General features: G+C 40.3%; 1 protein-coding gene across 2 annotated transcripts; it reads right to left on the bottom strand.

The window, feature by feature from the left end:
- On the bottom strand, positions 1 to 20719 carry slc6a2 (solute carrier family 6 member 2). 2 transcript variants are annotated; one of them, XM_069680422.1, is made up of 15 exons: positions 20671 to 20719; positions 19801 to 20253; positions 18179 to 18310; positions 16480 to 16717; positions 8392 to 8530; positions 7988 to 8122; positions 7248 to 7351; positions 5554 to 5678; positions 5328 to 5440; positions 4550 to 4678; positions 3583 to 3682; positions 3288 to 3388; positions 2807 to 2974; positions 1509 to 1580; positions 1 to 1332 (listed from the first exon to the last, which is right to left on the bottom strand). In XM_069680422.1, the coding sequence occupies exons 2-15, from the start codon at positions 20090 to 20092 to the stop codon at positions 1309 to 1311; spliced, it is 1872 nt and encodes a 623-aa protein (XP_069536523.1). In that variant the 5' UTR covers positions 20093 to 20253; positions 20671 to 20719; the 3' UTR covers positions 1 to 1308. The 2 variants fall into 2 exon arrangements, with proteins under 2 accessions (XP_069536523.1, XP_069536597.1); XM_069680496.1 differs by lacking the exon at positions 20671 to 20719 and having other exon boundaries at positions 19801 to 20368.
- Positions 20720 to 26048: the final 5329 nt, after the last annotated feature.

The following is a 26048-nucleotide window of genomic DNA, read 5'->3' as shown; positions in this document are numbered from 1 at the left end:
TAAATTTATATATTTATATATCTTCTTATATATTCCACATATATCTGTTTTTTTCTGTGTGGCTTTATTCCTTTCAGCAAGGGTTTGTTATGATTAAAGGTTAAAATTCAACTTCATTCCAATAAATAAAAAAAGGAACAGAATAAGATCATTAAAAACATTCTTAAAGGAACACATTGGCACTTCTATGGTGATGAAAAAGTGGACCAACACAAGATATGTTTAAAAAAAATAAGAGTTATTATCATACATTTGACATAAGAGTTAATGCACAGTGCAGTGAAAACGGCAATTGCCGGATGTCATTCCTCAATGTACTGTACACTAACAACATACTGTATGGTTGGCAACAAAATCCCATTACACACACAAAAACGCACACACACTCTTTTTTTCTTGCTGTTTCTTTAGAGGAAAAGCCACAGATATGTCTTTAAAGCACTGAACAGACAAAATTTGTAAAGTAAAAGTCGAACAACAATAATTCTTTGTAACAGTTACGCCATTTGTTTTGCTAAATTTTTCACCTTCATTGAGCAGGCAGGCACTGACCATGTTCAGCCTTCGTCCCTCTTTGACACTAAACATTATATCGGGCCCGTTTTCTCTTTGCTAATGAGCTTGACCTTGATGCACTGTTGACCTCCAGCTCTTTGACTTGAATATCAAAGGACAGGGTCGAATCGAGAGGCTGCCATCCACAAACTGTGGTTGGATTTACTGGGTTCCTGAGTCAACACAGTTTATTTTATTTCTTCCTGTACGGACTGTGAGAAACATGAAGTGTCTTGCTTGATAAGGCACTGACACAGATAAGCAGCTCTGCCAACAGAACAGCAAGAACAGAGACTTTTCTTTCAACATAAAAAGTAATAATTAAAGGCCTAAAAAAGTTTCCAAATGTGAATATTTGGGTCTACTGTATACGAGTAAACAGGGAAGTCAGATTGTTTGGTTTCAAGGTTCCTTTCTGTCCCTTCCAGAAGATAATAGTTACATCACAGACAATAATGACACCATAATGATTTCCATGGGTAAATAACAGTACATTTATATCCCATGGGGTGCCTCTCCCCTATAAGCTGAAGTTGTACAATGTTATTGAAATGTTAACAGGCAAAACTCTGAAATCAAAGTGCTTGAAGCTTCTTTAGACAACAAAGGCCTTGGGTGGTAAAGGAACAGGGAGAGGAGGGAGGCTTCTCGGAGAAGTTGGAGTCCAGTGCTCTGCTTGTCTGGCCGTCCACAAATGGCACGCAGGAACTCCAAAGATATAAGGATGGATGAGGGAATTCTGGGTGTTTGTCATCATATGGCCAACCAATGTTTGAGCTGTAAGACAAAAGAGAGGCTTGAATCATGTTTTGAAAAATGCATTTTGTTTCACTTTTACTTGTTTTTGTAAGCTACCCTTTAAAAGGCCTACACCCGAAAAAGTCCGCCTTCCTTGCAGGTGTTTAAACATTTAAAATGAACACTGTTTGAGAAGCAAAGTCGTTTGCCCTTACTGTGAATTGTCGTACATTTCCTTCAGCCACCAAATGATGTTCATGTTCTGGAGTGATGCAATAGGCTATTCTCTGCAAAACAAGTAATTCCAACACATCATTCCAAACGCTCTCAAAATAAATTAAATTAATGACTAAATATATCATCTTGCAGGCATTCATACCGTAAACCACACTTGCCTTTTAATGTATCTCAATATATTCTTTAAAGGTTTATTTTCTTAATTGAGTCTTAAATGCTTTCCTTCTGAAATGATGACACTTTCCACATCTAAATATTCTTAAACCATGTTCAGACTGTTGGCAAAAAGTCTCTGATGGGCTCTAATGCAACAGAGAGCTGCAACATGTGATTGTTTGGAGGGTGAGATAATGGCTCTGTATAATTTCTGCTTCCTTGTTTGAAAGCATAATCAGTCTTTGAAGTTACTGACGCCCTCGTCATTACCACAGTCACCCATCCAGAAAGGTTGTTGAGGTCTGTACATCCAATGTGATCGCTTACAAATAACAGTGCAGAGAATAAGATTAAACAAACACATCTGTTTTGCCAGCAGTCTGAACAAAGCCTGAAAGGAAAAGGAAGAGTCCATGTAGTACTTGCGGAGAAATGCAATCAAGACATCAAAAAAACAATGTATCACCTGACAACATATACTGTACACATGTATTTCTGGACAGGTGAGCAATCCTTTTTCAGAGAACTTCGGAGATGTTTATTTTGGTTGTTGTTAGGAGGAGACATGTCCTGGGAGCTTGAGAAGAATCTTCAACATTGAAAGCCAATGGGAAATGGTGATGGGATGTGGGATTTGTTACAGGAGAGTGAAGCTGACACCACTGCTGAGGGGATGAAAATAGCTGTCTGGTACTTTGATGATTACGATCATAAACTCTCGATGCTTTGAAGCGATCTTTTATCTGAGTGTGCCAGTGTCATCGAGTTTAGAAAGGAAAGTTCACTTGTAAATCAGATTTGGTGTTTTCTATGAAGAGGAACTTACTGTTGCCCTTTAGTAACAATTGTGCCTTTTTACCAATGATAACATTTGGCTTCTGTTACGCAATGTTTATTTGCACATTGTGCAGTCTTATTTTATTTGTACTATCTCAGAACAATCTGTTCCCACTAATTGTGTACTCCATTTATTCAAAATTGTTTTCCAATATTCCCACCTCTTAATTGTCATCCGGGCAATCATTTAATTCAATTTATCACTATTTCTCGTTCACAAATATGAACTAAAAAGTGTTGCTTACAACGACATTTAGTGTGACAAATAGGTGATGTTACTTACCTCTTTAAATGTTCCTGGTACGCTGCAGAACTTATAAATGGCATAGAAGGGGACAAACAGCATGGAGGACATGGCGATACCCCAGCCAACCACATTGGACCAGCTCGGGAAGACGTACTCATCATACTTCAGGCTTGACGACGTCAAAGTGCTAGCAATTACGACAAACTGTGGTAGAGGAAAGATGAGCAAACAACAGACATATGATGTGAGGAATGTTACATTTATTACTGTTGGTTCTCCTGATATGTTTAAATCCTCTTCATTCATTAGAGCACTGCATGAGTCTATGGATGTTAGAAGATTTTACAGTAACTATGATACTTTCATACATCTTGCAAGCATGTGTGAATGGCTGAAGTGTAAACCATTAAACTTCTTAAGTGGTTGATTATTCTTGCCTTATGTTTGCGATTGGACCTTACACCAATTATCCCATTAGCCCAATGTAATCACTTCAATGTGTTTTTAGTTCACTCACCAACAGAAAAACTGGGCTGACAAACTTCCAGCACAGCCTCCAGTAGAGTCCTGGCTTAAAGCCCATCATTCTCTCGATATCTTCACTGAAGCGGTCCACACCTGGAGGGAGCATGACAAGCCAGATTTTTGTTACAGATGATTATTCAGATGCGTGTTTATTATTTTACTGATTATAGCAGGATGGTGGGAATGGGTGAGCGGAAAGGATGTTTCCGCTTATCTTGCTAATTTAATTTGCTTGACTCAGAAGCTAGGAAACACATTTTATGCCAGAGTACTTTCAAATTTCATACCGTAAAACCACGACACTCCGATGGCCTCGATCAACACAGCAAACAGTATAGAAGTCCCCGCTGCATACTTATCTAAGAGGGTCAGCACGTAGATTCCACCCTGCAGGGGAGAAGACAGAAAACAGTTGGTGTGTGAGTGTGTAATATAAGTCAACACCCCTGAACATAAGTGGACACTGGTAGTCAATAACAGAGGTCCGTCAGGCTGCTGCTTATGCTTGTATTACATGAATTAACATGACGTGCACTTTGTTGTTGTCGTAGCATAGATGAACTTGGTGAAGAGGTTATTCCTTGTGTATTAGAACTTGTGCGCAAGCAGTCTTTGATTTGTATCCTGAGTGGTACAATCATTGTATTGTGCCATGGAGCTAGCATGTGAAGGTCGTCATTCACATTCCCAATAAAACTATTGATTTGATTTGAACCATGTGAATCATTAACAGAATACTGTTCTGAGTCCAAAGCCTTTATTTTAGCAATCGATGAGGGTTACTCCTTGGTGCTGATACCATGTAAATGAATAGGAGCACTGAGGAAATTAATAATTTCCGTCCTCCGTGGAGCTGTAATTAAATTCCAAATTGTTATAAGAGTTTGACGCAATGGCTTTCTAACTAAGTAACTTCTCTGTGATGACAATGATGTGATAACATCATGAAACTTTGTTACTGTCTTCCATGGGGAGAGAGAGAGAGAGAGATTATGCAGTATCAATCTCTCATTCATCAGGTATTGACACTCGGGGCCATTGCTACTAAGGCATATTTAAAGTTTAAACATTTCTTCCTGTGAATTTTGTATTTTTTGTATTTTAACTATTATTTCACTCCTGAGAGGTTATTTTTATTATTTCTCAGCTATGCTCAAATACTGTTACAACAACAAGCAGAAAAAAAGTCAGTGAGTTTTATGTCAAAAGTGGGACTTAAACAAGTTTTCAATATTGAGCATAAATTATACTGACATTAGTAATGCAGAACAGGGCAACCAGGAAGGTTCCAAAGGCCGTGGCGAAGGTGAAGAGCTTCCGGTTTCTTTTGAGGATCTTAAAGTCGTCTGTCAGGCCTGTGATGACTGCCTCCATGCCGCCCATCTGGTGGACACAAACCAAGAGAAACACTGGACTCGTAAATCTCAACCTAATAAAAGTCTTTTTCTGGGTTTTAGTACAGGTGAAATCACTTCATGCTTCAACATGACAATTTAGCAGTAACATCCTTCATCTTTTGGTACAGGTTGATATGTATTGCTATACACGTTGACATAATAAAAAAGTATAGAAATATATTTTTCAAATGCCATAATAACAAAGGCCTTTCCATGTGATAGCACATGAGTCATGGTCATCTCACATTATTGAGAGCAAATTGCATATTTGGGAGGAAAAAACTTTTCATAGATGAAGCTGATTCCAGTGAGTTTGCAATATTCAATATAAAGTTTAAGGGGCAACTCTCCAACATGGGGTCAAGCTTTCCAACATGATACATGGATATAAATGTAATCCAAAACGCATCTGGACTTTCACTTTTTTCTGTTTATTCTCTACGGACACTCCAAAGGTAGCACTTTGTCAGACATTTAGAAAGCCACACTTTGTTTTAAAACTTTCTTCCAAAAATATAGAATAAAAATGTTATCACCTTTGCACATTCTGATTAACCAATTTGCTACGTGTGCACATTTTTAGCAGAGCTGTTTCTGTCCATAACAACCTGCTGAAAGATTGGATTGGAACTCACCGAGCTGTCAATACCCAGAGTCAGCAACATGATGAAGAACACAATGGCCCAAAGTGTTGAGCCAGGAAGTGTAGAGATTGCCTCAGGATAGATGATGAACACCAATCCTGGCCCTGTTCATACACACAGAAACATGCTCACACACAAGTGATGACTTTCACGATTCAGTGAGATTTAAAAAAATGATTTCTTTTTTAGAGCTTGTTTCTGGAACACAAGCACTTACCCTCTGTTGCCACATCTTCTATTCTCACCCCATGTTTGTCAGCCATGTACCCGAGCACAGAGAAGATGGCAAACCCTGAGAAAAAACTGGTGACGCAGTTCACAGTGCTGGTCAACAGAGCATCCCTGGAGAGAGACGACACGAAACAACAAAGTTTTTAAGACAGATGTTTCTGTATATATACATGTTTCATCCCTTCGTGTCCAAACATGAAGGTCCACATTACCAATCTTTTTGCCTTGTAGTTTTGCAACTGATGATGCAGTGACTTTTAATAGGGACAAAGTGTCTCTTGTTAAAAGACGGTATCAGTCTTTTGGCCTGAACATGTAAAGACAAAATAGGGTCTTGTGTAACTTTATATGTTTCAAGATCTATTAGCTGGCCGATCAGCCTAACACTGTTAAAAGGGGAATTTCAAGTTAATAAGCTTTTGTTCTCTGCACCTGGTTGGGGGTTTGATTTGCGAAATTTCATTTAGTGGGCTGTTCGGTGCCCAATCTGTGGTCACTGACTCCCCCTCTGATTTTTGCTCCATTTGTAATGCGTGTAGTCTGTGGTAGAACCTTTTCTGTCTGTGTCAAGGGCAGAGTGCAGCGCACGCAAGTAGGTACTACAACAGGCAGATAAGCCATCCAATCATTTTATACGATTCAAATAAAATGATGGTATGTTCTTACAACAGAGCTGCTACTGCTGTCAGGATGTAAAGAGAATTTAAAAAATATATATGACATTCTTCTAAAATAAACAATTTAAGCTCAATTTGGGGGAAAAACATCGTAACAATAATACAGAAAGGACATTTTGAATATTGAGTGAAGCAGGAAGGAAAAACTTAAACCCTATAATGTTATTTCCTTGGTAGTGATGGAGGCTACAGTGCTTCTCAATCATTGCACTGTACCTTATGCAGATTTCCTCCATCTGTGCACGCATTCAAACAAAAGTCTGTGTTCAGAGGCTGTTTTTCTAACATTACCGGATCTTCCCGGCTCCTGCCTTTCACCTAGTTCATATATGGTCATCTGCCACTGTGGATATAATGCAAATCCCACCTGCCAGTAGTCCACACGCATTTCTAAATGAGACATGAAAGAGGAGGAAGGCAGGAGGCCCCGTCGAGGGTGATGGTAATGTGGAAAGACAATAAAGGAGTGGTCCCTAATTATTATAACATATAGTACAGCAATGACATAGCATGGAAGCCCTTGGGATGACACTGTGCTTTATATTGTACCTATTGGTAGACAATTTATTCGAAAAAAAATCTTGAATTTCTAAAGTAATTACTGCAGGGAAGAGATAATTTTCAATTAGACTTTGTGTTCCAGCAAGATATATTCTACCTGCTGGTTGAAGTATGTTTACTGTTCAAACTGCACCACTGCTACCTATTTATGTAGAAAAAGATAAGCCCAGCTCACAACTCCAAGCCTGCTTTTTCTGAAGAAGAGCAGCACTATGACCAAGCAGTCAAGATACAGCCCTTGGCTATTATCCGGAAACCCTTCCTGGCCTGTACTTTATCTATCATGCGAACACCTGGTCATTGGGTTCAGCTGGACAGATTAGCATCACCTCTGCTGCTCTGTGATCCGGTTACATGTTGAAAAAGACTGACTGCTCAAAAACAGCAGGATGTTATGTTGCTCGGGGCTTGTTTGGACTATCAGAAAGAATCAAGCTCTTACCTGTAGCAGTTGTTGTCAAATTTGTTATAACTGGCAAATGCAATGAGCACCCCAAATCCTGCTCCTAGTGAGTAGAATATCTGGGTGGCCGCATCAATCCACACCTACAGCAAAAAAAGGACAAAGGAGAAGCTTTTGACTTCTAGAAAATAGACACTTTAAGGCTGAAATACATCTTAGTTTAGGACTGACTATCATATCAATGCTGATTTCCATTATTTAGGGCGGATTTTCAGTGTGGCTTTGTTTTGCAAAACGTCAAATAAATCATTGCATAAGTTCCACAAATAACTGAACTTTTCTCAACCCTTACAGATATATATCAGCTTAGTTAATGGAAGATCGTATCTGCCTTTTTTACTGCATACATGACATGCATCAATATACAGACATCCAGTATGGGAGGCACCAGTTGGAATCCAGCCTTTGACCTGGAGAGCGTGAGACACTCCACCGAATCATTTACAGTCGCACGGAAAATAAGCTCTCTAAATCCACATAGACTTTGACGTAAATGTTTACTGTAGAGTCTAAAGGAAGTTAATGGATCTGCAAGTGCATCGGGTTAACACAAGACCGGATCAACAAGTAACACAAACTAAAGGGCTGTCAACCAATGAAACCTTGGATTTCATACTCAAAACTATCTTTCCTTATTCTTCACTACTGATACCTTTGCAGCCCATTCAAACCCTCCAACACCCATCGATGGGTTTTGATCAACTATCAGTGTCTCTTACATCTAGGTTGTTGAGTCGGTTGAAGTCGATGTGGAGGTAGGCCCTGATGCCATCAATGGACCCTGGTAGAGTTACGCCTCGAATCAGCAGAACAAAAAGGACCACATATGGCATAGTGGCTGTGATGTACACCACCTGAATTAACAAAAAAAAAAGTAGTTATTGTATAGTTCTTTATTGTATAGCATTGAATGGAATGAGTAAATGGCAGAATACTCTCACATCCTGTCAATGTTCACCTCTTGACTGGACTTTCTGACTCAGTTTAAACTGTGTAACAGAATCACAGACGGGAGTCTTCGGCAGATAATATAGATGTCATAAAATGATTTGGGTCTTAGTGAAAATTTTAGTAAAAATTGAGAAAACAATAGTTATTGTTGCTAGGTGGTCCAGGACCCTACCTTCCCTGAAGACTTGACACCTTTCCACAGGCTGAAGTATAGGATGAAGACCACCACGACCAGACACAAGGTCAACTCCCATCGAGGCAGTCCCAGGTCCTGGATACCCCTACTTTCGTGGAGATGCAGCACACCCCGTCTGCAGGACACATACAGACAACACAAAAATATATTTACTACTTACAGGATGTACACACAACATAAAATGATTTGTTTTATTTATAGACTTGTTTTGCGGTTCCAAGTGTATAACAAAAGTTTGTGTCATGATAGGATATGACGAAGATAATCTCTGGTAAGTAAACAGAATCGGATCAGCAATGTCTTCTGGTCACAGATGTTTTGGTTGAACAGGCCCACCCAGATTCTATTGCAGTTGGGGTAGTGTAAACAAAACCACCCAAACTACACGTGCCAAAGTACCAGACTCAACCCTGAGCTAGCATTTCAAGTCTGTAACTGTCAAGCCTCACCCCAGTCCATCTGTTAAGTGGCTTTAAAATTAAACGATGTACATCACTGTTGCTCATACAGTCATTCTCTTCCCAAACAACACACAATGCTTTGAACCTCTTGATGATGATGTCTTCTGGTATTGCTTTGATATTGTCTGATCCAGCTGAACACTTGCTGTCAAATCAAGGTGAGCATTCAAAGGTTTTAGTGTTTTATTGTAACATAATGAAACAAAGAGACAAATGGAGTTTCATTCATCTAAATCTAAATATTGATTCCACATGTGAACTCTTTCTGAGTTCTTGGAAAGAAGCACACCACTTTGGTTGGATCTATCTGCTTGGCTGATAAGCATTAAACATAAGTCTTCTCAAAATGTTGTTCATCACATTTAAAGAGGACTATAACAGACAACTGACTTAATTCATGAGGTAATGCTAAAACTATGCTTAATTCCTTTCTTTACATAGTTGAGATGAGGTCAGTGTCTATCTCGTGAGAATGTGTGAGAACAGAGAATAAAACCATTCGGCTTCCCCTGATGAGTCTCAGTTGCAAAGCCTTAACTGTTCTCAACCTTACTTGCGCATTCACAATGTCAATGTTTGTTTGCCAGCTATCATTTATGCAGCGGGCATCTGCAACTGTGTTGCTTCAAGCCTGGATTGTGTGATAACTTCTTTGTATTTGCTGCTTTTCTCTCAGGGTTGACTTACCAAGATGACAACCACTGTTCACAAATACTGGTTAAGGCTGTTTACAGGCATAAACTAGAATAACGGCCTAGTGGTTGTATGTCTCTACCGATCAACCAAATCTCAGCTTCTATCCTTCAGTGTTTTCCACAGAATTATTGTGCAACTGAGACCAGAAGGTCTACGAATATATGAATAAATTTAGAATATTTGAAAGAATACATTATCCTTAAAAAAATACAATGGCATATGTAAAGCCTTAATTAAAACAGGAGAAGTCAAACAATAACAGGATGGATATAACATAACAGAGAGAGTCTGTTTCTCTACAGAGAATGTGAGCGTCAGTGGACCCTACTCTCCACAGCACATCTAACAACTACGCTAGGGGTATAGTAATGGGAGATTTCCCTGTAATCACTTGCGAATGTATCATTCTATCAGCTTGACAAAAATATAAAAATAAACCTGATATAGTTGTATTCCCTCTCAATGTTGCTGAGATATTGCATTCACAAAAATGGATTGGGCATTAGGTCCCACTGAGTTTTGACCACCAGTATTTAATCCCAGCAATGGGAGCAGAAAATGTATCAGTGTCCAGGACATAATGAGTAAAGAGAAGTTAACCTTTTGGATGGAGAACCTGAAAACAGCCACATCTGACATCTGGATCTTGGCTTTCTTCAGTACTTCCCACAATATTCAACCTCTCCCTGGCCAAGTCTGTGGTTCACATCTGAGAACCAGATTTGTTTTTGTCTAGAATGCATCTCATGAATGACTACATCTCCTTCCTTCCTCGACCATGGTACCTCTGCAGTTTTAATACTGGTCCGAGATCCATGGATGATTTGGACCTGGTCTCCCAGGTTCTTGGCACCAATTGCTCTCATGTGAGACTGCTGTTCATCGAGCAACCTCAGTTGTCAATACCATAATCAACACCAGACTTGCTGCTAAGCTGAACCGGGACAGATCACTCGCATGTGTGCCTCGATCTTGGACTTCCTAACAGCCATGCAGGCAGCGGGAGAGAGACACTTCGTACTCCGTCACCATAAGCACAGGATCCTCAAAGGGTCATGTCCTTTATTCTCTACTGTATACCCTGTGTGGCCAGTTTCAACTGCAACTCCCAATTTAATTATTAAGTTTGCTGATGACACTGTGGCAGTGGGCCTAAACTTCAACAACGTTGAGGAGGCCTACCTAGAGAATGAGCTGACCTGTCACTCTGGACTCAGGATAACAGCCTTCTCATAATGTTGCAGAAACCAAGGCGCCTTGGGAGAGCACAGAGCCAGATGATATACATGCTACTGATAGGTAGTATAGAAAGGGTAAGCATCTTCAAATATCTGAGAGTCCAAATCACAAAGGATCAGTCCGGGACAGCACAGTCAGTCTTTTGAGAAAGGAGAGTGCCTTAAGCACCTCAGGCAGCTGTGGAAATTCAGAATCTCTTTGAAGATCCTTAAACCATTTCACCGCTGTTGAGCAGTAAAATGTTGAGATCAAGCTGACAGGAAACATCACTCACTGGTTTAGCACCAGCACCATTCAGGATAGGAAGCCTCTGTAGAGAGTTGTGCATTTGCGGACTGACAATAAATGTCACAAATTCTTTGAAATCTTATATCTTGTTCAAGCTCGCACTCGAATCTCAGAGGTAGAGCAAGGCACACTGCATTTTTATACTCTGTGTTTAGCTAATAAACTCTGAATAGCTCTGGACAAATTTGTGTTAAACATATTTGTAGTTAATATTTAGGTCATTATTTTTTTAAGGTTGCCTTTCGAACCAAATTGTGATAATTGCATCACTATTAAACCATTCTTTTTACATATTTATCCTGCAATGACGTTTAGCCAATAGAGGGCACCATAAGTCAGCTAATGATGCCATTTTACACCACCCTACCCATTCTACAGTACATTGATAAGGACCAGGACTTTACCGTTTCAATATTACTTCTGTTATTTAATAGTATATTATTAATTAAAATCTTCTGCTGCAAATATAATAAAGTCCTGCACATTGTTGTTGAAAGTCATCCCTTATCATAGTTGGTCCCCTGCAGCTTATAAGGGAGTGCACGAATATCCAGCTGCAGGCCAAGACTGATGACCTATACACAGTTGTCCCTTACAAAAACTTTCCTCAAGAAAAATTCAATTAAGTCGGCATGTGATGTTAGGGTAGATAAACAGCGGAACTGGATTGGATCTGTTTCTCAGGTCGACTGTCACAAACAAACATCAAGAACACGGAAACTGAAATATGTTCAGAAATATAATCTGCAGGGACCAAAGGATCTGTGAAACTCATCTTCAGCAATTACTTATCTCTGGCTGATAATAAATTCAAAGCTATAAGGTCTCTTGGGAGACAGATAACGGTGTGAAGACTTCGGTTTATTTGGAGAGAAAAATTTAATCTATGCCCATGACATGGAGTCCTTGTGTGTTGGTGTTGTGTCGTAATGCCCAAAGGCCTCCTTGTTCATCTGATAGCATTAATAGTGCACTGCCAGTAAATGGTCACTATAACATCAATCCAGGTCCCTTTGGACCAGTTACTCTAAACACATTTACTCTTATCATCACTCAGCAAGCTGCTTATGTAGCTTTCCTAACACTCGATGTTGCTGTTAGCTGGCCTCTGTATACTTAAGGGTGGCACACTTTTGCATGCAACCTGGCCTTAATGTTAGTTAGTTAGTTAACTTAAAACATGCGATTTACACATGGATAATAAGGGCTAAAGACTTGATATCAAAACACAGCTGAAGGGTTCTGTCTTATTTCCACCTAATTTGTTTATGTTAATGATTCTGTCGTTTTAAAATGCTTTATGCTTTGGTTCAAATGTAGGAGGGAGACTAACACATAATGCCCAAGTTTTGTCCAGAGATTTTATACTTTGCATTTTGGGACAATGGCGTCTAAGAGCACCACACCATAGAAATTAAGCTGACCAAACATGCATATTAAACAATGTATGAATGTATTGTTTAACTCATATTTAATTCTATTAATTTTCCAAGTTATAATGTTTTATGGAGCTGTTCATTATGTCTACATTTAAAGGCAGGGTGAATGACATAAATGGGCAATGGAAATTTGAATAGAGGGTAAAAGCACACTTTCAGAAAGATTCCTGGAAACCCTTTACTGTTATAAATATTTCTGCCACTTGATGAAGGGAGCTTAAAGAGAAGTTATAACTCTGTGTATGCCTGACCTTTTGCTGTTTGGAATGGACGCATCCATCATATATTCTGCTTTGAAACTTTACAAAATCATCAAACTCAACATTCTCAATGCAGCTGTTGAAAGGTGTGAGTTTCCAACAGTTTTTCCATCTGACAATCATTTCGGATTAAGCACACTGGCATCTTAAGAACCCTTTGAAAGCACACCCAGACTACTTGATTCATGATTTGTATACCTTAAAGCATCAAGACAGCATTGATGATGCAGTGTTTTGTTTAACATCTGGGAGATTTCTTTGATGTCATAAAGTTATTAAGTTATTAAATTAATCACTGACAAAAACCCAGATCTTTATTCCAGGTCAGGCTTTTGGCAGAAGCCATCTTTTCGTCCGTACTCACACAACCCCGTGTTGTATCACCTGCTGTTTCAAAGAGTGTTCCTCAGTCATATAGTGTTTCCGGCAGCAGTGTACTATAGGTTATAATTTCTGGCTGTCAGTAATCAAACATGACTCTTGGCAAACTCTGGCATGCCTCTGAGATTCTCCTTATTACGCTTTGGTCGGAGTGAATGCAGTGGCGCACTGTAGCCTACAAAGTCCAGACACGATGACGGCAATGAAGGCTAATGTTCACTAGCAAGCAGAGTAAGGCTTCTCATACACCGAGTGGGATGTGTAAACCAGACGTCATCGAAATGCCACGAAATGAAAAACAGTTGTTACAAGATTCACATGAAGGACCTGGCTGACAGTAAAAACAGCGATTGAAGTTACAACCAACCCTTCTTCCTTTGTTCTTTTTCCCCCCATTGCGTCAACACCATAAATATCAATACAACTATGAAACCTGTCGTCATGATGGAGAGCTCTAATCTGTGCATACAGCAATGCTATCAGATAAACCCACTGTTCATTGCCTGACCTGTACTGCATTTGCGTGTGTGTACTTTAAAATAATAATCTTGTACATTTCAAAAACAACATGCAGTTATAGACAGCATAGTCAAAACTTTAGTGAGGACACTGTTGGTATCTCTGTAAGGGTTAGGTCCAAACATGCACATGAATTCACCAGCTTTCACCACAAGTGCAGCCTATGAGAACCACATCTTCGAGATTGCTACTCAAGACAAACTGAAGGAGATTATGATCACACACTCAGTTGTGTATTTATGGGCAACCTACAGCACTGCTTGTCTGAGTGTGCATGTACATGTTAGGCATGTTGGTTCGACAAACCTAAACTCCTATTTAGCAAAACCCAATAACCAAGAAATATTTTGTTTGAAATGAGTCTGCTTAGTTTTGTTGCAAACTGGGCTCCTGATGGAGGAAGACAGTAGGCTCTGAGGGTTTGTGGATGTAGAAGAGTGCAAAAGGTGGAGCAAGAGAATTGTTGACTCAGTTGGTCTCACTCTCTCATGCTGGGCCTTGGCATTGCTCCTGTACTCTAAGCTTAGCAGGAGGATTTATTGTCCCCTACAGAGCCAAACCCTTAGCAAGATCTGCCCTGAAGTACTTCATTGTTGTCAGCCTGTCCATGCACATTAAGTGTTATTTTCCTATGAATGTCTGCTTTCTGATTTTATGGATCACGTCTACTCTTTGAGTTATGTTGCATCACTGCTTCTAAAGTGTGTAGTAACTCAACAGACACTGGCTTTCATGTGAATGCTGACTTTTTCATGCTCAGTCCAAATGTTTACTTATGTTTAACATATGTTAAATCATTCCTGGAACTGTAAAGATATCCAGGAATACTGATTAAATAAACATATGTTACGAGTCAGTGCAACCCAGCAGACTGGCTGTATTTTAACCAGCGCAGTGATTTGTTGGGATGTATGCTCAATGTATTCTGTGTGTCATGCTTAGCATGTGTCCCCTGTTCTGTCCAAGTCCCCTCACAGACTTCCTGTGGGCTGCACAGTCAGTCTTCACAGAAGCTAGGCAAGAACCGGCTGTCTTTGAAGTATAAACAGATGGACTTTTTCATGCACTTCAAAGAGCGCATTTGAACTTTTCATGTATACACCTTTGAAAGGTGCAAACATTTATGGCAGCATCATTTTGGACACCTCTACTCGCGCTGCATGACTGGTGTCAAGCTCTTTTCATGAAATGTGGTTCTGTTTAATTGGATTGTGACAGGGGTCTACGTAAAAGGCCAGCATAGTTCAAACAACATCAAACCGTCACTTCCACATGACATTATTTGTTTTGGAGTGGACTGAGTTCAATATACTGACTCAGCCTAATAGTATCATTCATAAGTGTCCAAATGAAACAATGAACAATGACAATGAAGGACAATGAACAAACAAACATTGATGGTCGTGTGAAGACAGATGCAGGCCAAAGCTTTGATCTTTTTGCGATTGTGAAAATACTGTTATAAATACATTGAAATAGTAGCATCTATCCATGTAACAACTTTAGGCTGACATTTGATTAGATTAAATAAAGTCAGTATGGATTTGACCTTTATGCCTCCATAACATTGTTGCTGGGAGAGTTGCTGTTACACATCAGTGTGACTGTGGGTGACTTTATGTTCTGTTGGGATCAGTTGTTTTAAGGGACTTAATATCTTGGACACCACAACTATGCAAATGTCAAATTGAATGAAGTGTCAAATTAAAAAACAGTTTTCTAACTATGTAATTTAGGGTATTTGTGCATCATAGAAAGCATCTAAAGTGTTAGAAATGAGTTTAGATTCAAAGTCAAAATATTGTCATTTAAGTTTCTGTAAACCTGACTGATATTACGTTTCAATTGGCCGTGGTGATTCTCTGATTTATTTGTATTTATTCCATGATCAAATCAGAGGCAAAGTCAAACAGAACCTTTTCCAGTGCTACGTGTTAGCGTTGTCCTAAGGCCAAATATTAATAATAAGTCTGTGGGTGTTAAGAGTCGACCAGGGTTGTCTATTTTAGGCTGCCACAGTTTAGTGCGAGCAGCTTATGATCTATGTTTGTTGGCAGGTGGCGAGCGTTGACAGAGGGAATTTGATTCTGTACTTACTTCCAGTTACTCTTAGAATTGATTTTAAGGTGTTACCGATCACTTTTAAAGCACGTATGGGTCTAACTCTAAGCTACATTAGAGAATTGACGACACCCTAGACAGCCCGCCAAATTTGATCCTCAGGCAGGGCCCTTCTGGTCTTTCCAAAGTCGAGGCTTAAATCTAAAGGAGACGAGGTGCTTTTGCCGCCAGGGCCCCTCAGCTTTGGAACGACCTGCCTGAGGAGATAAAGTGTGCAGAAACGGTGACATCAATCACTTCTTACAACTCACTTTTATAGACTTGCTTTTATGTGATGTCGACTTCTTATTGGATTTTAATCGTCCCTCTAACTTTTTATATTACCTTATTCTTATTTTCCATCTTTTTATTGCTTTATCTCTTTTATGGCTTTTATTTCTATCTCTTTTTATCGCTTTATTTTCTTTCTTTTGTCTCTTTTAGTTATTTTATTGACTTTATGTCTTTTATTGTTTTTATTTATTCCTTCCTCCTTATTTATTGCTTCATTTATTATCTTTGATTTCTTTTAATTGCTTTCTTTTGTTGCTTCTTGAGTTCTGTGATTTATTTGTGTTGTGATTCGCTTTGCTTGATTGTCAAAGCACTTTGTTTATAAAGGTCATCAACACAGGTCACTAATTGATCAAACAAATACTCTGAATTTCAGAAGTCACTCACTCATAGTACTCTGCTGCCGGGGTTATCTTGTACTTGGCGTAGGACGTTCCATTGCCGAGGATGGACCCGTTGATGGCCTTGGGGTCGGTGCAGTTCTCACTGTTCCAGATGTTGCCACACTTGAGCCACGGCAGCTCTCTGGCCATGGAGGAGAACAGGTAGTGCAGGGACCAGGCAATGATGACATTGTAGTAGAAGCCAACATACAGGGCTATGACGATCACAGTGTAGCCCACACCTGAGGAACAACGGGGTATAAGTGAGAAACAAAATGATGCACAGTAAATAAACGTTAAAGAAACTCTCTTTAATTGTTCATTTTCTGCTGTCAAAATAGTTTAGATACAATATTATAGGTTTCGTACTGTCGGTTATAGTTGTTATAATAGTTGGTATAGATTTCATAATGCATTAAAAAAAACGTGTGGTATTTGCTCTGTAACGTGCGATAACATTTAATAAACACTTTTTTAAGAACCTGCATAACTTCAAACATCACGTGCATTTTAGCCATTCTTAAGAAAGTATCGTCACCAAACTATGGAAAGCAGCTGTAGATTGCAAGTTGTGTGGTATTCATGACATCAACAAAACCTTTTCGATAAAAAAGTTTCCTTTCATAAAGTTCTGTGCAATTCAGTAAATTGTTGTTACGATAAACTGTTTGGCCTCATATCTGAGGCCCTGTGCACCTTGCAACATAATATGCTACACATATCTTTCCGTCAGCAGGGTACAGCGGGCGCTGGGCGTTAATGCTTATTTTCCATCATCAAAGTTGGGTTTTTTTTTTGTTGTAAATGTGGGATGAGTTGTTTTGCTTCCACAGGAATGTGAAGTCCTTTCTTGATAACAGAGAAGCCATAAACCCATCACCCACTCATTCTGGGCAGGAAAAAAAACACAAACCCTCCTCAGCACCGAAGCCAACAAAAGCAATGACTGGTGTGGATTCAGTAGTGCAAACAGAGGAACTTATCGGACATGCCACAAGTAATAATCTGTTGAAAAAGATGGCTCTTATGCAATTCAGATCCAATAGATCTCTGTTTCTCGCTTATCTGTGCGAGAGGGGAAACTGCTTTTGGCAGGTTTGGCTTAACAGTGAAGTCTATATCAGGGGAAAAAACATTACTGCTATATTTAACTCCAGGCAAGCTTCAGTTTTACAAGTTAACACAACATAAATCCCTGTCAGTCAGTTTTTATAGTGTGCTATAGATTTCTCCATAATAGTACAAAACAGCTCCTGTTACATTTGAGATTTTCCTCTTGTGTTTTTGATTAATCTTAATTACTGACGTGCAATTAAAGTGACCCATACTGTGTTCCACAGCACGCCTTGTACGCAAGCCTGGCTTGGTTTGCCTTCACCTTTTTTGAAATCAACATTTGCAGAAGCATAGACGGACTGGTTTAAAGTACACAAGGAAAAAGATCAAAACATCCGCAGAGGTGAACACGAGACAGAGGCCATGAGACAAAGAGATTAGTTGCAAGTGACACTTATGAACCTGTGAGGGGGAAAGGACAACAAACGAAAGGGCAAGACAGTGAAGGGAAGCGCAAAAGAGCATGAGTGAGCAGTTAGTGGCACGGTTTAAGAGGTGAGAGAGAGGCTGGAGTGAACACATGCAGGTTCACGTGTGCATACTTCTGCGAAAGATGTGTGTGTGTGTGTGTGTGTGTTAGGGCTCACCTTTAAAGACAGGGCATATTTTCCAAACTGTAGCTGCCCCTTCCCTGTTGTACTGGCCCAAGGCAAGTTCCATGTAGAACAATGGCATACCCGCAATGACCAAGAACAGAATGTAGGGGATCAAAAAGGCACCTGGGCAGAGAAATAAGTAGATTTCATGCATTTGTACAAGTGTATTTCACCTCATTCCCTGCTGGTGACGCATGTGCTTTGTGCTATAAATGGAGATAAGTGTCACACAAAATAAGGAAAAGACAATGTTGGTGGCGGGTCTTGACATTGTTGGACAAACACACCACGACAAGCAGGAAGGCTCGCAGCTATGTTTAGTAGCACACACACCAACAAGGAAATGACTCTTCATAATTGAATTGTTCTTGACATTGTCCATCACGACTGACACATTATCTACTGTAATGAATACATTTTGCTGAGGGCTATTATGATTGACAGGCCAGCGGTGGAGCTGACCCTTTGTGGCCCCCCCTGAGCACAACATGTTGATTTTCACCACGTGAATGGACTGGCAGGCGCAAAGAGGACGGCGGCACACCTTCTAGCGAGCACTCTGTTGTCATGTGAGCTGAAGGTAAAACAACACTGTGTTTAAAACAATCCTTTGCAATACTGTGCAGCCGCAGTGGTCAATCGTTCTGAAAGCAGTGCAGATGGACAACCTGTTACGTTTGTATTAGTGTGTAAACCTGAGCTCAGACACTCATAGACTGGTTTGACCATGCAAATAAACCGGACGGTTTATTTAAACTAGAGAAAGATTTGATTTAAGAGTATTAAACACTGCCCGTCAGTCGTGGAGCTACAGTGGATTTACATGTTTACATGCCTTTATCAAAGGAGACATTTACTTAACCACATATGCTTTCTCATTTAGCATTACTGGGTTTACAGAATTCAGAGTGGCGCATTAAAGCAGATAACAATGATAGGTTTATTTAGAAGTTTTGCCTTATTTTCAAGGACAAAAATACGGTACAACATTGTTTCAAACAACTTCAACGCAGTGATTTGGCTCTACGTTTTCTGCTTCTGGATCAGTTTCATCCAGAGTACTTGAGTGACTCGGAGCCAGGAGGCTTTCAGTTGTTAAATTCTATATTTAACAGCTTACATTGAACTGTCTGACAGTCTTCAAATTCAGTGAAGTAGTAGATGTTTCACAGTTTTCTTTTTCTTGAGCGTGCCTAAATGAAATGAAGTATTTCTATAGGCCACATGCACTTCTCCATGAATGCACTTAAACATAAATTAAAGAGATATTTAAAGGAGATTAGGGGGTTCAATTAGAACAGCAGTATAGCAAAGTAGCTATTAGAAGACCAAACATTTTAACGCCAATTTATACTATTTGGCACCTGACCTCTCAATGAAAATAGACACACAAAATGAATGAAGAAGAAAAAATACTACACTGCGGGGTAGTATAACTTTACAAGGATTTAACCTGGCCGGACTACTTACGCCTTGTACTATTTTTTCCTTTGTTACTACGAGGATTTAGTACGTAATCCTGGCGACGTGCCAGAACTTGTGTGACCTCTGATAAAATTTTAACCGTCTGTGTACACGCGCGTTCACCGATCAGAAATAAAAGCTTTACTCACCTCCTCCATTTTTGTAGCACAAGTAAGGAAATCTCCAAACATTGGCCAGGTCCACAGCGAAGCCAATCACCGACAGGAGAAAGTCTATTTTCTTGCCCCAAGTTTCTCGGTCGTCCTCGGATCCGGGAGGACCTGCGTGGTGGCCGGGGGTGGGAATGATGGAGGAACTGGTGTACTGGACGCCATTCTGGTCCTTCACCAGTATCAGTTCTACCTCTTTTTTCTCCACATTGCACTGTTTCAGCGGGGCCACCGACGAGAGCTTGTGTTCTGGCAGAACCTGGATATTCATCTTCTCACGCTGTCCCGGTGCTCTCACGGCCCCCTGCGGGTTCTGGCGGACCTGCTGGTCTCAATCGGTGCGCTTGGGAAAGGACGGCAATCCCGCTCACAGAAACCGGACAAGCGAGTGTTCTCCACCGAAACTATCGCTGACTCCTCCGCGGACATGGGCTGGAGAGGAGGGAAGAGAAACAGAGTTTGGAGAGGTTTGGTGTTGGTGCGTAAAGTTTCTGTTCAGTTACGCACAGCGAGAAATACAGGTTACGGCTGCCAGGGGGAAAAGGTGACATTATTCATCCTGTAATAAACAGACCTAATGTCTTTGGGCTACTCATGCCAGTACAGCATTAGAACAAAACATCTGTAGTTTAATGCACAGCAAGAGCAGGCATCAAAGGAAAGACACTTCCTCTCTGCGTCACAGCGCGCGCTGAGCGCACAGTGAGCGGAACAGTCTACTCAATCAAACAATTACCTCTAACATTACTCGCAATTGTAATGAGGAAGATAAATGATTATAAGAATATGTCACCACTACAAAAGCAACGTTTAGGTCTGCTAGCCTACTCAGACGCTTTCCCTCCGTACTTGGTAAAGCTAGGGACACCTCGCCATGACCCGATGCTGCTGTGGTCCAGATGCATCTGAGGGAAGACTGCCCATTCTGAAGGAACTATAAGACTCGCCTTCTCCAGCAGAGACGATATAAAATGCGAGCTCTTAAATCGGTTTCCTCTCTCTCTTCCACGTGATATTTTATAATTGAACACTTTCTCTCCAGTTTGATGTCAACTTGGCATGATGGTTTTATTTATTTATTTTTTTGCTGAGTTCGAGTTCCGATAAACTAAAGCATCTGACTTGTCAGTGTACCAATCAGTCAGGATGCTTAAGTGCTTTTAAGATGAAGCTTTCTATAAATTAAATATTCTGTTTAAAAACGCGGATGTGATCTGCTTTGGGCATGTATATATGGAGAATACTTTTATTGTCTTGAGCAGGTTAAAGGGACAGATCATGTCTTTACTTTTCAGACCGGTGCGTTGATTTAACATTTTACAGTACACGTTGGATCACTACCTTCAGCTTTATATCGGCGCTCAGATGTCACAGACAGCAAAACTTTTTTAATGTTTGAATTTGGACTTTTATCTGTTTCTTCTCTGTACCAAACTGATTGAATTACAGTTTTCTTAGAAGCCATAAAAGCATTGTGTTCTATTTGTAATTCAATTCTACAGCAGCTTTTGCCTGTGGCAATGATTTCTATTAGATATGGTTGATCAGTTCATCCCATTAAAGTCAATGAATGTCCTGTTTGCTCCCCAGAGCTTGTTTTATAAAAGCCTAATAGGGCTGGTTTTGGGGGCGTTTCATCTTTGATGATTGAATAACTGCAGTGATGGTAAAGCAAAGGAACAGGTAACAAGGACGGATAACATGTTATTACTGTTGTTGTCTCTGGAATTAGTTCTTTTCTTTTGCACTTTGTTTTGTATTTTTCAGGTATCTGTAAGAAGGAGCAAATTGTGCGTGTTAACATCCCGATTGTGAATGGTGGGGAGCGTGTTTCCAAAGACGTACCAGAGTTGGATGGAAAAGTCTCTCTTGAGGGACCTCAGAAGAGATATAAAACAGGTGCATCTTGTCGGTAACATTTTTAAGAATCCAAATTCCAAAAAGAAAGTGAATCTGAATGTTGCGCTTGAGGCAAAATGACATCATTCTTCACCTTTTACCTCCATCATCCTGCCTCCATGCGTATCTCCTGAGCCCTCCCTTGTCTTGGTTGGGGCTCTCCCATGTTGACCTCAGCATTAGAAGCTAATGAAAGAAGACACAGCCTCTCAGCAGTCACAGTATGACCCTCTGGATTTACCCCATGCATTTGGTAAGGGTCACAGCAAAGATCTTTTCCTTTCCGTTCTTTCACTTGCTTCTTCTTTTGCTTCTTCTTTGCATTACATAGAAACTATTATCATGTAAACCTGCCACATACACTCAAACATGCGGCCCGCATCATAACCTTTCACCCACCTTCTCCGACTATTTATGTGACCTCACAGTTTCCGTCTCAGTAAAGCCTTCTAACTCTGCCATTAGTGTCAACCCTCCATCATAACAAAGCGCCTTTATTGCATGTTTTACGACACAACTTAACTGCTACTTTCCAGATTAAGCTCTAAATGTGCGACCCAGGATTGGACACTTTAAAAAGCACTTCATTGAAAAAGTGACATTTTGACATTGAGGAGCTTTTTCCTCATAAATAAAATGATTGCATTTCTTGTTTTGTCATCTCTGAGACTTATAGCCGCAGGTCGCTGGCCACGTTATAGTCAGGTCGTGGTATTAGCAGTGAGTGGGGTTTGTTTTGTTCTGCACCCCATTAAAAGTCTCTGGTTTAAATCTCTCCAAGCCTCACAAAAGGAGGAGTGTCATTAAGCTCTACTCTCCGGGCTTTACAAGTATCTGTAAAGATTTAAGCACCTCAGCTATGTTAAGTCTTACTCCCTACATGTTGTATACATTCGGTGTGTAGAAGTAGCAGCACGGCTCAGGAACGTTTTTCCAGCTTCACACAGCACATCTGGGAAAATGTGGTGTACATCCAACACCAAGAGGCGCAGGCCAGTAAAACGAGCTCCTCAGCAGCACCGTGTCTCGAGCTTAAGCCAACACTGACACTCCAGAATAGACTTGTAAGAATGCGATGCCATTGTCCGCAAAATGCTTAAAATAATAACCAGTTATTTTGTCCGTCTCCTTCATCTATACATCAAAGACTTTATCTTTTAGAGGGTCACACCCTTTCAATCCCAGAGCGACTGGTGAATGAAGAACACAATAGGGGGCGCACACAGGTTGAGTTTGAATGGGTGGTAATTAGGGGGCACAAAAAGGGAGGCTTGACAGCACGAGGATTGGCATGAATTCTGTTTGAACCGTGAGAGTGCATGAAAAAAGAAAGAAAAGAAAGTGTGATGGATTAAAAGTCTCTCAGTAAGATCCAGACTAAAGATTAGACCCAGACTAACTTTTCTAACATTACATATACATTTTTCATTTTCTCTTGCATAACTGTTGCATAAGACACGCAGAGACATAAACACTGCAAAGCGTCATACTGTCTCTTTTGTTCAGAGAGATAAAAAGAGAAACTTCACACACATTCTCCAGGAGAATTAGTCTGTATTTCTTTGACGCATATAAACAATTCCACACCTTTTTTGGACACGCTCACTGACAAGTAAAAGACAAAAGACTTTTCAGCAACATCGCACTGACCCGTCCTTGAATGTTTCACAGGAAAATTTGTTGCCCATCTTCCAAAAGAACCATCTGGAAACGAATCAAACGCTGATGTGAACCAACCAAAATACAGAAGAAGGAAACCTGTGGTGCAGACACCGGCATTGGACCGAAGATGGTTTATGCGGTTCCCCCCAAAACATTGCCCTCAGTGGGACCTTGACTGTTTCTCTAAACCATCACACAGGAAATGAAGAACAATCACTTTCCTGAGAGAATAATAGCAGAGAGAAGATCAACAAGGTGTCATCTGGTGCGATAAGGAAACATAACAATGAGGTTTGGAGGAACTCCCCGAGGAGCTGCAGGAGACGGCTTGCCAGGCCCGACCCTGCAGGAGTCAAAGGTGGCGCACGGTGTGTGCGATTTCTGGGTGTGTGAGCATGAATGTGTAAAATTCCACACTAGTAACATCTTTTTTATAGTTGATGGGACTTTTTGCACTGAGCAGAAGCACAAAGGCCTTATCTGTGAGCAGACAAAGCATTGTGTCCATCTTACATCGTGCTCCAAAGCAGTGCAGGGAATAAGTGCTTGTTTCAGTCCTCGTTCCAGCACTGTTAAAAACCTGTCGGCTAATGTAAATGCAGGCTGCTCCGAATGTTTAAAACCATACATCCATGTTCGTCATGCAGGACAAAGGAGGGTCACCAAAGTGTATACACACCCAGGTATCCTGTTGTTATAAGCAGGAAGATCTATTCTACAGGAACATAAAGCCAACATAGCAAAGAATTCTTCCTCTTATGTAACATTTCTAAAATATCCGTACTGTTTTTTAAATAGTCTGTTGAACGATTGCACTGATGATAAATCCATTTGTCTTAATGTGTTTTTGTAGCCAGGCTGAAAACACTTGCAGCACAGGCGATGTCTGTTTATGCTGTTAGATGTTAAATGTTTTTATAATCTAAATGGATGGGAGCATTAATTTTAATTTGTAATGTATAAAAATGTCTCTAAAAACAGTGTTTCCCGTCTATGAGTCAAAGCCGCCATCGCTTTATACAAAAGATAAAATAGTCTTAAAGTTTTAGAAAAACATGGCTGACTGGTGCAGTGGAACTCAGCTGGGACTCATCCTAAATCCGCCGGAGAAAGCCGGTCTACCTGGTTAAATGGAGGCACCCAGTAGTGTCACATCAATTTACCAGCGAGGCCTGTCAGTCCTGACCTTTCCTTCCAGCCGGGCACGGCCAGTCCCCCATCCGTACGAGGCCTGTGTCCAGCTCGGGTCCACAAACAGAGGCCGCTCACTCACTCAGGTCCGGAGGAGACAAAATTCGATTAGCAACACGTATCTCCTGCAATCTGCTGTGACAGGATCAGCCCCTAGGCAGGGCTGAAATGGATACAGCAATATACAACAGCCATGCAGAGTAAAGAGGGGAGGATGGAGGGGTGGTGGGACCAGAGAGGAGTAGTCGGAGCTGTGGGTAAGGATGGAGTCACACTGCAAGCACAGAGACAATGTGATTTAATTGATTCCATGCCATCTCATCAATTTTGATTAAAATGAAATGAGCCTCTGTACGTTTGAAAAGGTTAAAACAAATTGAAGGTGGAAATAACAGCTGGTAATCACAGTTTGTCTAACAGCGGGCATTTAATGAAGCGACCCGCTCTCAATCATTCATTTCAGCCTCCTCTGTGTGTAAGGAGCCAGAAGTGCGTGTGTGTGTGTGTCTGTGTGAGCACATTCACCTAAACTCTATGTAGAACAGCATACACAGGGTTTGTATTAGCACCATGGCGTCCTCACAGATCAGCTAGAACATGGATGAATGGTTTCTGCACTTTAAAACAATGCTCCCCAATGAGCAGGTGGATAACATAGGTGTAACAAAGAGAAGAGACTATGTGATGAAAATGTGTTTTATACTTTTATTTTGTTAATGAACTTTACAGGAAATTGAAACAAATTCTCTGAGAAATGATATTAAGAGAACATATGAGCAGATACACGAAGAATCAAAGACAAGAATATAACATGGTAAGGAGTCATTCAGTCTTTTACACATAGAGATAAATTATAAATGCTCCCCTCAGTATCTGTGGATCCAAGCTTTTTCCCAGCCTTAAAGAGAAAACAGGTACGGCCAAATGAAGACATGGACCACACACCATTCTGCAGTGCAGACAAAGCAAACAATTACTGCACACAGCAATTATTCATTTAAGATATTGCCAATGTTTTCTCTACTTTTAACAAGAGAACTTTGAAAAGATTGATGTGTGTTTGAAAATGTTCATTATTCTGCATGTATGACAGACAACGGTAAATCAGGTTTTATTTTATGATCTAGTGCTGGAATTCCCTCAAGATTAAACTCCATTGCAATAAATATACGCTTAGCACAATTAATGGTTCACGCTCAGAGTCATGATCCTAAATTAAGCCAGGAAAAAATAAAGAATAACTTAACAAAACCTCAATAATCCTCAGTAAAGAATATCCCAAAGTAAGGATGTGTGTTGGTCTTAAAGGGTGGTTATTTTACGCTGTGTATTCCTTCACCCTTATACATCCTTTTCTTTATAGCGCAGACCAACATAACAGATTCAAAAATCAAACTGGTCCTCACAGATGTCACAAACGCGCACAAAATCCCAATGTAAATGGAATAGGTAACTGCTGCCCTCTGGTGGGCGTT

Source organism: Semicossyphus pulcher, unplaced genomic scaffold (assembly GCF_022749685.1).
Source record: "Semicossyphus pulcher isolate SPU_LCO1_2020_fin unplaced genomic scaffold, fSemPul1.0.p SCAF_1, whole genome shotgun sequence".
In the NCBI taxonomy this organism is placed as follows: domain Eukaryota; kingdom Metazoa; phylum Chordata; class Actinopteri; order Labriformes; family Labridae; genus Semicossyphus; species Semicossyphus pulcher.
This window is presented reverse-complemented; position numbering and strand designations above follow the sequence as displayed.